Here is a 13681-nt window from a genome sequence, read left to right as displayed (position 1 = left end):
TCCGGGTTCTACGTTGTGAGTCTGAGCTGGTTGGAAGTCGGATGATGATGATGATGATGATGATGATGAAGAGGAGGCGGCGGCTGCTGCAGGATGACGACGCTCTGAGAGACGTCCGCCGGGGATCACACACACACACACACACACACAGGCAGACTTCAAGTGTGTGTGTGTGTGAGAGTGCGTGTGTGTGTACATGCTTACACATCAACATCAACTCCCCAGACCATCACACACACTTTGTCTCTGTCTCTGTGTCTCTGTGCGGTCGTCAGCCCGTGGAGCCGGCGTGGTCTCATTCAGCCTGAGCGGCGGCGGCGTTGGGGGCCGGGGGGAGCATGCCTCTCTCTCTCAGGTGGGAGTGCAGAGTGTGGAAGATGCTGAGCTGCTGCTCCGGCTGCAGCATCAACAGCTGCTGCAGCACTTTGCTGGGGTTGGGCCCCCTGCAGAACGACAAGAGAATTAAAAATAAAAACTGGTCTGATGGTGTTAAAGCCCCAGTTTGTAACTTATTTGGCTTTTTATGAGCAAAAATCAAATATTCTTTCATAAATACGTATTTCACTGAAGTCAAATCACAGCCGCATACAAATGAAAGCTTTCTCGTACCTTAGAATGAGTTGTTACAAGTCGTTACAAATACATGAGTGGGCGAATATGTATATGATGTGAATTACTGTTTAACTCTTTGTGTATTTTATTTTATATTTATTTCTCTCTCTCTGTCTGTTTTTTTCTCACCTGCCAAGGGACTGCGGATGTAAATTAGCAGGTTTGCTAACTGCGACACATTTACATTTGTATTCACATACTGATGTTCATTAATGTGTATTGTCCCTTTCAAATAAATAAATAAATAATCTTATCAGTTAATGGTTATTAAAGCAGAAGTGAGTGATATATTTGTGTTAATATAAGTCTTAAATAGTTATATCTTCCGACAGCAATCACTTACATAGAGTGTTTGGACTGAAACACGGGTCTCTCAGTCCCTCTGCTCTGCTCTGAGCCGAGGAGAAAACATTTATCGTATCCTACAGTTTTTATCCAATGAGGAGAGAGAACGGCATGCAGGGCTGTGTGTGCAGCCAAGGGACGCTGTGAATGTGGTGACGTAGGGACGAGGACTGTTACGGTGCGTTCAAGGAAACTCGTATTTTTCCGACCGTGAAGTCGTACCAGTTCGATCTGGTACGAGTTCACCGGTCGGAAGTTACGAGTGGCCGTTATAGTGACTTTCACAGGTAAAACAGGTCGGAAAAACACGAGTGGGTTGCCTGGAACGCTACAAAGTCGTAAGTTGTGACTTGAAGCTGTAATTTACGATTTCAAAAGCCTGCCTGGAACGCAGCATTAGCGAAAACGACCGGACCACTCACTTCTGCTTTAATCGCTTAACGAGCGTTGGTTATCCTAGCCTGCTGCAATGTGTGTAACTTATTTGGCTTTTTATTAGTAAAAATCAAACATGTCTTTCATAAATACGTATTTCACTGAAGTAGAATCACAGCCGCATACAAATGAAAGCTTTCTGGTTCCTTAGAATGAGTTGTTACAAGTCGTTACAAATACATAAGTGGGCGACGCACCGAACCGAGGCGGCCATGTTGCATCGCCATTTTTTTTACGTTGAGTGGCATCGTGACCGTAGGTAACCACGGAAACTGAGCGGAGCTGTCGGCTCGGCCTGTTAAAACTGTCACCACTGTGTAGTGTGAGGAAGGACGGAGGCACTGGTGTTGCATTCAGGTGCAGTCAGGCAGACGGCCGTCGGCAAACCAACCGGATGTCATTTTACTCGACGAGAGAAAGACGGTAAAACGTTGGGTCAGGTAAACAATACGCCATCACCATGACAACATATTGTCACGCCTGTATTGTTTTGCCTCGTGCTGGCGGACCGCTTGTTTACATAGACGCTTGTTTATCCTGTTACATGCAGCGTCTGTTGTCTGTCTGACGTCTGCCCGATTTCACGTGAATGCAACACCAAGAATACGTTCTGATATGCAACCGCACCGCTAGATGGGGGGAATTCCTACGCATTATACCTTTAAAGAGCAGCTCTTTTTATTGATATATTGATGTTTATATTTGTATTATTTCTGATCATCTATGCTTCTGAATTTATGTACTTTGTATACTAAATCTCTATGTATAAATATCAATAAAAAAGACTTGGAGCAAAAGAAAAAAAGATGGCCGACCACAGGTGGACACACAGATCAATAGATTTGTTATTTATCTCTTGGAGGAACTGGAAATTAAAGAAAAGAACAGAAAATAAAGAACAACAATAAAGTTTTTCTTTCGAAATCTTGAAATAATTCAGTTTTTTTACTTGTGTGAGCTGCAGCAGCTGCACGACTGAGGAAAAGTTAAATGAAACTCTAAACTTTAAAGTTCAGCTCTCATGAGGTTTTGTCATTGAAGGGGAGACGGAGGGTAATTAATATAATAAGCTTAATTAGCGAGAATGTGAAGTCTGTCGCCCTGAAGTCATTTCTCTTTAACTCATGTTCATCCTGTACATCATGTTTGTGTGAGGATTAATGAGGACTTTCTTTTATCTTAATATTTTCGTCTGTTTTACAAGTAAAAACTTTTCAAAATTCACATTATATCAAAACTCATCAAAGCAGCAGACTCATTAAACTCACTCTAATCACTATTTTTTCTATTTTTAAAAGTGAATTTTCAATTGTAAATCACCTATTTTATCTTTTAAATCTCTGTCTTTTTCCTTTTTTTGATTTCTTTATCATCTTTATTATGTTTTATCTGAAGCTCCCGTTCCTTTAGGACAAATGAATGGACGAGTCAACTACCAATTATTTCAATTATTAATTCATCTTTAATTAATTAATCAGTACGTCTATAAAACCTCAGTGTTTCCACATGTTCGGTCAGAAGTTCAGAATATTTCTGCTTGAAATCGATCAGTGATTAAATCTACTTTACATCTACTTCCCCCAGATTCCTGTTTAGTCCGGTGACGGAGGAAGTGAGCAGCTCTCACAATAACAACATCCTTTTTCCTACAGATAGTTTAGTTTTTTCTGTTTTATAATCCAGTTTCCATCTCTCACCTGACGAAGCTGGCGATGTAGACGTGTGTGAACGTGGCCATCAGGTACTGGCAGTCGAACCGATCCATGATGCCGCCGTGGCCGGGGATGGTGTTGGCAAAGTCCTGCAGCAGAGAGACAGAGAGAGAGAGAGAGAGACAGAGAGCAGGGATTGTGTTATCTGCTGAGCATGGCGGGACGAACAGGTGCATCATGGGTGCAAGTTTTCCGAGGCAGCTCCATGGCGACAGTGATGCTGCAGCTGCTGCGTCAGGGCAGCGAGCCGAGCGACGCTGAGCTTCCTGTCACCTCAGGTCAAATCTCAGCTCCAGAGCTCAGAGGAGCTTCTGTCTCTGTGACCTCACAGCTCTAGTTAAAGGGATAGTTCAACATTTTGGCAAATTGGCCCATTGCCTATAGCAGCATTTCTTGGTTTCCCTCATCAAACTCATCAAATACACAATCCAACAACTCCAAAACGCTCTGGTGGACAAGTTGTGACCTGCACATTCACCACGCTATGAGATAATAACAGAACGTTACCATACAGTTGTTTTAGAGGGAAATTCATGCAAAACCGCTGATGCACGTTGCCTTCAGGGACAGTTTTTCATCAAGCAGTCTCTGCATTTACCTCTACAACAACTCTGTGTGGTAACGTTCTGTTATTATCTCATAGCGTGGTGAATGTGCAGGTCACAACTTGTCCACCAGAGCGTTGTGGAGTTGTTGGATTGTGTATTTGATGAGGTTGATGAGGGAAACCAAGAAATCCCATGAGCCTCCGTAGCGTAGCTCTGAGCAGCTCACGGCTCTGCTCCACCGTTCTAAAAATAGCTTGCACCGACAATTAAAGGTAACAAACCTACTGCTATGACTATAGGGATTATGGCAATGGGCCAATTTGCCAAAATGTTGAACTATCCCTTTAAAGTTGAACTATGCAAGTCTGGTCTCTGGTCATTGATTTAACCAGAACTAGGACTCTGAAGCTGTTAAATTAAGGTAAAAATGTAGCATCTTTAAGAAGCCAAATAATAACTAGTGGTTAAAAACAAGTGGAAGGGGATGGTTTTCCCAAAGACAAAGGGAAAAGTAAAACATGTGGGAGGAAACTTTACTTTTATTTTGAAGGCTCGCTTGAAGCCGCTGGCGAAGAAGCCGCCGAACGGCCCGATGAGAGAACCGAAGGACGAGAGGAAGACGCTGTGGATCTGGAAGGGGTAGAGGTTCACCGTTTTCTGAAAGAGAGAAGAGAGAGACAGAGAGACAGGGAGGGAGAGAGAGAGAAAAGACAGAGAGAGAAGATCATGTCTATTAATCAGATCAATAACAGCTGATGAAGAAGAACATCAAACATCCACATGCTTCGTTTTGTTTCCTCTGGTTTGGTCGTGTTGTTGTTGTTGTTCTTCTCATCACTGTGTCGTGAGTATCTTGCAGCACGTGTGTTGTCATGGTGATGAAGATATTTGTGTTTCCGTGTTATTTGCATGTGTTTTTTCTAGAGCTAAAGTTAAAGCAGCTGTTGAGCCCTCAGGGCCACCGTACGACCCGACGGCTCAGCTCACACACCAAGTCCATGTGTTTGCTTTTCTTTCATCTAAATGTTAAAAGACTGAGCTTTCTAGTTTGGCTCTTAACTTTTTAATATATTCTATTGTTTTAATAGATCTTTCATGTTATGCAATATCACCATTTCATTCCTTTTAATTATCTTTTTTATTGTATTTATTAATTTCTATTATATTATATGACATTTACTTACTTGATCTTAGTTTTATCCACTCCATAGTGTGTGCAAGTGCAAATTGTTGAGTGTTTTTAATTCCTCAATGTTTTAATTTAACTTAAAAGGTGTGTAAATGTGCGTGTGTGTATATGTGCATGTGTGTAAATGTCCTCTCTTGTTTATTATCTCATCATGTAAAACACTTCAGGCTGGTTTTTTTTTGTATGCACAGTGCTCTACAAATAAAGTTTAACTGTTGTTTGCTCTTTGTTTCAAGTTCAACTGTGAACGTTTTCCTCATGATTGAAGGGTTAGGGTTAGGGTGTAACCATGGAGACGCAGCCGTCGCCTCGTACCCATCTGAGTGTGTTCTGCACCACCGCGGGCAGCGTGTACTCCTGCATCACGAAGATGTCGGACGGCTCGCACTCCACCGTGAAGCCGTTGGTCTCGCTGTTGAAGCCCACGGGACAAACAAAGTACTGGAACTGAGACAGCAGGTAGGCGAGCTGGGGAGGAAACACACACACACACACACACACACACACACACACACACACAGAGAGAGACACACACACAGGTCAGAGAGGAAGAATTAAACACATCAGTGACAGTAACTGACACGCCCGAAATAAACAAATAAATAAATAAGTAAACCCTGAACCCTGAACAGCAGTGCATGATGGGAAACTAGTTGAACGACTACTACATATTTGAAATAGCTTGTTTCTAATCTGCACCGCCTCTTTACAGATAAACACAAACTCGTTAAACATGAAACACAGTTTCCTGCCTGTAAAAAGAAAAAAAAACTGAGCTCGGGAATTTTGGCAATAATCCAAACTGGAAACTTTCCATGGGAATTATTAGCCTGGGTTTACCCATGATGCCTTGCACGCAAATTTATTCGCTCTGCAAGTCAGCCTGGAAACCATGGACCCAATTTTCCCTCAACGAAGCGACTTTGTTGATAGCTTGTCGATCCAACATGGCGGCAGACGCTTTACCTTTCGATGCAGCGTTAGAAAGTGTTTTAAGTAGTTTAGACAGCAAGTTTATTTTGAAAAAAGAGCAACGTTTAGCGTTTTTTTCCTCATCGGATTTCTGTCGCTCTACATACGTCATTGGGTGTGATTGATACGATTGGCTATACCACGCCTCAAATACGAAAAAATTAACGGGCGGTTCCTAGACCGAATCTCAATCTACATTGAGATGAGGTCTGGTGTTAGTCAGGCTAGGGAATTAAGGGAATTTATGGGAATTAACTGGAAATTGGAAGAAATTTAAATGAAGTGTATCATATATAAACATTATGACATCCACGCAAAATAAAACAATAAAAAAAAACAGTAGAACTTTAAAACTTGTATTGAACAACAAAAACATGAATGCCAAGTAAAATATAATAATACATTTAAATGTAAGTAAAGATTATGCTACACAATAATTTCTCAAACTATATTTGCACATTGAGTTTATGCTTGCCATATGAAATGTGCTATATAAATAAATTGACATTGACATTATATTTAACTTCCCTGTTAAAGGCGCCCAACCTTTAATTTTGTACATTTCCAGTTTATTCCCATGTATTCTCATTAATTAATTCCCATGAAAAGTTTCCAGCTTTGAGTTTTCCAACCCTTAAATGTCAGTGTGTGATGTCACTGTGATGAACTCACGAGGAAGCCGAACACCACGGTGGCGAAGAAACCTCCGATGAAGCCCTCCCAGGTTTTCTTGGGTGAGAGCTGCAGAGACAGAGAGAGAGACAGAGAGAGAGGACATCGTTCATGAGGCGTTCACTGACCTCCACATCACCTACATGTGATTTAACAATATGAACGTTTTCTCTTCCAGCTGTGCTCACATCCCAGAGTAAACACGCAGAAACAAATCACACAGACGATCAGATTTATGATCCATTTGTTTCTTCAACACTTTGCTTCCTGCAGCAGCTTCTGATCCGTACGAGCATTGGAAGAAGTAGCAGCTTGATTATAATCTTCACATCGAATAAAAAAACCAAACAGAAACAACAACATACACACAAATCTAGTGTGAGTGTGTGTTTGATTGACCTTGATCAGTGGAGTCCTGCCCAAGAAGAAGCCGAACAGGTAGGCCATGATGTCGTTGCAGATGACGATGGAGATCGGGACGATGAACCTGGAAAACAGGAAGTTCCTCAGAGTTTTAGGAAACGACAGGAACCACAAACCTAACTAAAACTGATGATATTTAAAAGGTACATTGTGTAGGAATTACTCCCATCTAGCGTTGCGGTTGTATATCGCAACAAGCAACTCAATCGTATTTTTCATGCTGCATTCACGTGAAATTGGGCAGACAGCAGACGGACGACAGCCGCTGCACGTAACGGCATAAACAAGCCTCTATGTAAACAAGTGGTCCGTCAGCACGAGGCAAAACAATACAGAGCTGCTGATCTGATCAGTTCTACAGACTGTTTTTACTGACCTATTTGTAATAGAGTGGAAGCACCCTTCACTGTTTTGAATGCGTAGTTGTGGTGGAAAATTGCTATGATGGGTATTCTCCTTGTAATAAGTGGTAACATAGTCTTTGAAGTAGTTGTAGTAAGATCATGTAGCAATCCTGTTAACTCCATTAGTGGAGACATTTGTGTATTGACCATAATAAACCTGGGGGCGGAAGAAGGACACTAGGATGACCTATGTACAACCTTGTTTACTAACTGATCTAGGTTGTAAATTCCTATAGGGAAACCAACAACTGGGGTAGACATTTGTTGAGTAACACATCTGTTGATTGTTTTATTGTCTGGGAAGGCTAGAAGTGCTTGTAGTAATGAAGTAACCAGAGTCATAAAGTGGGGTATAAGAAGGGACTGCAACCTCTGCTCTTGGGGCACTACTCTGAACTGCTACCTGCCATGCAGTTCTGTGTTCTGTTCCCTTCTCCCCTTCTCTGTGGAGAATGGGGAATAAACTTGGGTGCATGCTACCTCTCCTGTCTTGTTTTTTGACTCGCCACCGGCAGGACCGATATTTTCCACGACATGTTAAAGGTGTGAAAGTATTTTGTATGGATGTCTTGTATGTATTGTCTTGTGTATGCAGTGGCTCCGAGCCCAAAACAAATTTCCCTTCGGGACAATAAAGTACAATCCAATCCAATCCAATCCAATACACGTGACAATATGTTGTCATGGCGATGTCGTATTGTTTACCTGACCCAGGTTTTACCCGCTTTCTCTCCACTTCTGTGACTAAAATGACATCTGGTTTGTTAGCGACGGCCGTCTGCCCGACTGCAGGTGAATGCAGCATCAGTGTAACGCTCCTCGACCTGAGCCGACAGCTCCGGTGTCTCCGCTGAGTTTCCGTGGTTTCCTACCGTCACGCTGCCACTGAACGTAAAAACATGGCGACACAACGACATGGCAGCAGCACCGAGCTTACCCGCTCCATGGAGATATGAATGATATGAACGGCTCATTCAGAGCTGAAAGGAACACTTCACTTTGTTGATGGGGGGGATTACTGATTCATGAAAAACAGACTTTTGAACGAAATAATCAGATTTTCATGAATACATAACAGGAGAAGTTACACAATGTCCCTTTAAAGTGCATCAACATCATGCATCAGGTGTTTTATTTCATGATTTTCTTTGTGTGTGTGGAATGAAGTGAAGTGTCGGAGCTGGTTCCTCTGGTCTGTCTGTCGTTCTCACCAGATCATTCCTTCAAACAGGTTCTGGATGACAAGGTGGGACTGAGTCACCACGATCAACAGGGTCACATGGGTCCAGGCGAACTGGAATGACAAACACACAACACACAACACACACACAACACACACAAAAAGAGAAAACAGCGTCAGTGCACTGGAATGTGGCCGCGCCCGCTCGACGGTCGAGTGTCAGAAATAAAGAAGATCGGACGAACAGAGAGATGAGACGAGAAGAGGGGGAGGAGGAGGAGGAGGCGGACATGAAACGCATACACACTGCAGAGGGAGGTGATGGCAAAGACCACACAGATTAATACACAACAGGTGTGTGTGTGTGTGAGAGAGAGAGAGAGAGAGAGAGAGTCACATTCAAAGCAGCAAAAAAACAAACAAAAAAACAGCAGCAGCAGCTTTGTGAAATCAGAGTTCAGGACTCTGTGTCTGCAAAACAAGGAAACAATCGACAAATAATAGTAATAAAAACTTGAATGCAGAATAATGTGGGCTGATGAAATGTGTGGTGCATTCAGGTGCAGAGGAAAAAGCAGGAGGAGGAGGAGGAGGAGATGCATGAGGTGGAGCTGCAGAAGTCAAACTGGGTCAAACTGAGCGTCGTAATGTGAGCGGCTCATCTGACGGTGACACGGTGCAACAGAAAGGTGTCGAGTCCCTGAACGCCTCGGCAGAGACTCTGTATGTATAAACTTCTATAAAACTGGCGCATAAGAAAAAACTTTAAAGGTCCAGTGTGTAAAATGGGGAGGAAAAGAATTGAATTGAAGAACTAATTATAAGGCTACGAAAACCAAACAGATTTTATTTTATAGTGATTTGACACTTTTATACAAATATTTTCATGGGTAGTATATTCAGATTCTGCCAATAAACCTTGACAATTATTACACACTGGACCTTTAACGTTGAAAGACGAATGCACTTTAATTATTTTTTTGTGCTTAAAATGTTTTTCTCAATGATTGTTGTTTTTAAATGTGCTGTATCAATAAATAAAATTGACTCGACTTATTTCCTCTTTAATTTTTGTAGTTTTTAACTTGATGGACATGAGGGACAGTCCTCTCAGGATCAATTATGTATTTCTCTCAAATTCAGGATCCTCATTAATTCTTGTATTTTTTTAATTATAGGAAAAAGAAGTTTATTTCCTGTCGACGCACTGACTTCTGCAGAAGATGAGTTTCTGAAATCTCCTCAAGAGAGACGAAGCAGGACAGGAGGAGGGTTAGTGGTGTAGTGGAGGAGCAGGGGGAGGATGAAGAGGAGGATGAAGAGGAGGATGAAGAGGATGAAGGAGGAGGAGGAGAATAAAGAGGGGGGGTTACTTGGCTGATACACACCATATAAAACTGCAGGCGGTAATGTTTCTTCACTAAACTCAGCACAAACATGCAGAAACCTGTGAAAGAGTAGATAACATGCTGTCAGCTTCAACTCCAACATCACAGAGTAGAGATTGTTGAACATTATGCATCATGATAACAGGAAAGGGATGTCACGATTATAGATTTTCTTTGTACGATTATTGTCAGAGAAATAATAAATAAAAATAAATGCATTAATTAATTTACATCATATGACTGTGTAAAATCAAAATATAATATACATTACTAATACATACATTACTAATTATTTACACTAAATATTTTAAGTCTCTACTATTAATATATAACCATTAACTGATTATTAATCCTACAGGGGAAGTGTTTTAAATATTCAAGTCATTAATTGTCATCTATACCAAATGTTTAAGTTTATCATTGGTTGTTTTTTAGCACAAATGACTCGCTAACATTTAAATTCCTACCAATCGTATGTTACGTTAGGTAAATGGACCAGTATTTTCTTACATTTACCTTCACTTTGGTGCACATCTGCCTCTGTGTATCCAACATAATCTTTTTTTGGAAAGTGACGGTATTTGGAAATCTATACGATTAATTAATTGTAGCATTTAATACCGCGATTAATTGTGAAAACAAGTAATCGTGACATCCCTATAACAGGAACAAATCATATACAACATCATATATATATATATCTATATAGGGAGGGGAGGGGGGAGTGTGTGTGTGTGTGTGTGTGTGTGTGTGTGTGTGTGTGTGTGTGTGTGTGTGTGTGTGTGTGTGTGTGTGTGTGTGTGTGTGTGTGTGTGTGTGTGTGTGTGTGTGTGTGTGTGTGTGTGTGTGTGTGTGTGTGTGTGTGTGTGACATGCTGGTGACTGAATGAATCTTTGTGTGACTGTGCAGATTTTACACTGATTTGAACTGAGGCTTGTGATTTAGCGCCGACTCCTGTGTCAGGTCTGTCCACGTGAACCTGGGGGGGAGGAGGAGGGGGAGCGGGAGCCCTGAGGGAGGGGGGGGGGGGTCGTTGAATTTTCTCTCTTCAGTTCAAACCACAGCTGACGTGGGTCGGGTGAAAGACGACTGTGTCAGCGAGCGGAGGACAGACAGTTGCTCCATTCATCTCAGAGGGAAACCTCCACGTTACAGAGAAACCAGAGCTAACTGCTGCTGCCGCTGCTGAGATCCCGTCATCACAGAGGTGTGATCACACACACAGACACACTCATTACTGAAATCCCTCGTTATCCCTTATGAATACATTTCACAAGCCCAGTTGTTGGTTTAAAGGGATAGTTCAGTTTTTTTTTTATAGTGTAGGCCTATTTTGAGTATTTTGGTCTTTTGCTGTGTTTTGTTGTGCACATGGACGTTTCTGGGTGGAGAGCGAGAGAGTCTGTGTTTTCTCTCCAGCCAATGACGGAGCTCAGGTGAAGCTACGTGCAGCAGAGTAGGAGGGATCAGGGCTGCTAGCCGCTAGCTAGCTGTCTCTGATGCTAACGAGTGCTAGCATGTCTCTCTCTCAGCAGCAGCAGCACCAGTCAGGACCGCAAAGAAAAATAAATACAGTCTGAGTGAAGCGCTGGAGCCGCGGACCGATCCCCGACTGTCACCGATAACTAAAGCCTCGACCGGTAACAAGTATGAGAGCCGTTGTGGTGAGCTAGCTCGATGCTAACTTCGGCTAGCGGTAGCGGTTAGCATCCGCCGCTAACACCGTCTTCCCAGCTCACCACAACGACATAACAACATAACACTGGAGGCTCCCGGTGTTGGTGACGGTCGGCTATCGGCCCACGGCTCCAGCGCTTCACTCGGACTGCATTTCCTTTCCTTTGTTGTCATGACAACCGCTGCTGTCTGGGGCAGGAGGCTACACAGCTTAGCCCGAGAGGAGGGGCCGAGTTTCAATGTTTTGTTTACAAACTGCAACGGACAAAACTCCAGACTCTACCTTTAACCCTCCTGTTGTCCTCCTGGGTCAAGGAAGGAAGGAAGGACAAAGGGAAAGATGGGAGGAAAGAAGGAAGGGAAAAAGGAAGCAAAGATAGAAGGAGGGAGGGAACAGATTGTGTCAATTGGGTCAAAAAGGAAAGAAGAAGTAAGGACGGAGGGAAGGAAGGAAGGAAGGAAGGAAAGAAGAGAGGAAGGAAGGACTAAGGGAAGGAAGGAAGGAAAGAAGGGAGGAAGGAAGGAAGGCAGAGAGGGAAAAATAATTGTGGAAAGAAGGAAGGGAAAAAGGAAGGAAAGAGGAGGGAGGGAATAGATTTGTTCAAGGAAGGAAGAAGGGAAAGAAGGAAGGGAAAAGGGAAGGAAAGAAAGATGGAGGGATAGGGAACAGATCAGGTCAGTTGGATCAAAAGAGGAAGGAAGAAGAAGTAAGGACGAAGGGAAGGAAGGAAAGAAGGACTGTGGAAAGAAGGAAGGAAGGAAGGAAGGAAGGAAGGAAGGAAGGAAGGAAGGAAGGAAGGAAGGAAGGAAGGAAGGAAGGAAGGAAGGAAGGATGGAGGAAGGGAACAGACTGGGCCAATTTGACCCAGAAGGACGACAAAGATTAGTCAAAACACTTTGAGCTGCGTCTTGTGCAATACAAATAAAGTTTATTATTATTATCATCATGTTTATTAATAAAGCAGTGGGATGATCCATTAAGGAAGACTCAGACAATAAGCTGCACTAGTAACTCTCCTTCCTTGTGAATCATTAGTTTCCCGCTTGTGCAGATAAAAGCAGCCGTTAAGTGTTTTACGACTCGACCGACCGACCTGTCGACAATCTGAAGCTTCAGGAATGTGTGTGTGTGTGTGTGTGTGTGTGACTGTAAATCACTCTGTGGAGACAGAGGAGAGTTGGTTTGTGTTGCTCCGTGTTGTTTGTAACTCGACTCTGATGAAATCTGATCCATCTCTTTCAAGGAAAAACGTGAGTGGGAGCAGCAGAGGGGGCAAAGAGCATGTGTGTGTGTGTGTGTGTGTGTGTGTGTGTGTGTGTGTGTGTGTGTGTGTGTGTGTGTAGATACAGGACTCAGTATTGTCTTGTGTGTGTGTGTGTGAGAGTCACCTGCGAGGTACAGAGCGAAGGAGATGAAGCGGTGGTAACGAGCCAGGAACTGCAGCGGTTCCTCCCTCTGCACCAGAGCGCCAAAGTAGTCGGCCACCGTTTCACCATAGAAGAAGTAGTTGACGCAAATCAGGAAGTACCTGAGGCAGAGAAACAGAGAGAGGGGGGGGGGTTAAAGTTTATGTTGACAGGTAGAGTGGAGGGTGTGGAGCCGTTTCTGTTGTAAAATGTGAGTTCAATACGCAAATCACAGTAAACAATAAGTAAATAAAGAAACTATAGGGCTGCAACTAACGATTATTTTCATTATCGATTAAGTAAATAATTAATCGATCAGTTGTTTGGTCAATACAATGTTAATAAACGCTGAAAAATGTCAATTAGTGTTTCTCAAACCACAAGACAATGTCCTCAAATGTCTTATTTTGTCCACAAACCAAAGAGAAACTCCAGAAATATTCACATTTAAGAAGCTGAAATCAGAGAATTTGGATTTTTTTTTTCTTAAAAAACAATTTCAATTAATTTAATAATCCATTATTGTTCGATTAATCGATCAATTGTTGCAGCTCTAAAACAAGCGGACAATAGACATTTAGACAAAGGTGCAGGCTGAAGCTTATTTTGCCTCCTCTATCATAAATCAGTATTAAAAACTATCTCTGCAATCTACTGGTTGTATGAAAACACTTGTGTGTCACTGGGTTTAAATGCGTTTCCTGCACGCTGTACATT

The 13681-nt window shown here is 42.5% G+C and overlaps 1 protein-coding gene across 1 annotated transcript in view; it reads right to left on the bottom strand.

Annotated features, from left to right (window-relative positions):
- Positions 1–13681, bottom strand: part of cds1 (CDP-diacylglycerol synthase (phosphatidate cytidylyltransferase) 1) — a 51708-nt gene continuing 38027 nt past the window's right edge. Inside the window, exons 5-13 of the mRNA XM_083979932.1 lie at positions 12947–13086; positions 9881–9939; positions 8524–8606; positions 6885–6972; positions 6486–6554; positions 5157–5309; positions 4190–4309; positions 3090–3193; positions 1–443 (exon numbers count right to left, since the gene is read on the bottom strand). Coding sequence (XP_083836058.1) covers positions 296–443; positions 3090–3193; positions 4190–4309; positions 5157–5309; positions 6486–6554; positions 6885–6972; positions 8524–8606; positions 9881–9939; positions 12947–13086 — 964 coding nt within the window. The 3' untranslated portion in view covers positions 1–295. The remainder of the gene's footprint in view (positions 444–3089; positions 3194–4189; positions 4310–5156; positions 5310–6485; positions 6555–6884; positions 6973–8523; positions 8607–9880; positions 9940–12946; positions 13087–13681) is intronic.

The sequence above is a fragment of the Trachurus trachurus genome (assembly GCF_905171665.1).
Source record: "Trachurus trachurus genome assembly, chromosome: 9".
NCBI classification, from domain to species: Eukaryota; Metazoa; Chordata; class Actinopteri; order Carangiformes; family Carangidae; genus Trachurus; species Trachurus trachurus.
This window is presented reverse-complemented; position numbering and strand designations above follow the sequence as displayed.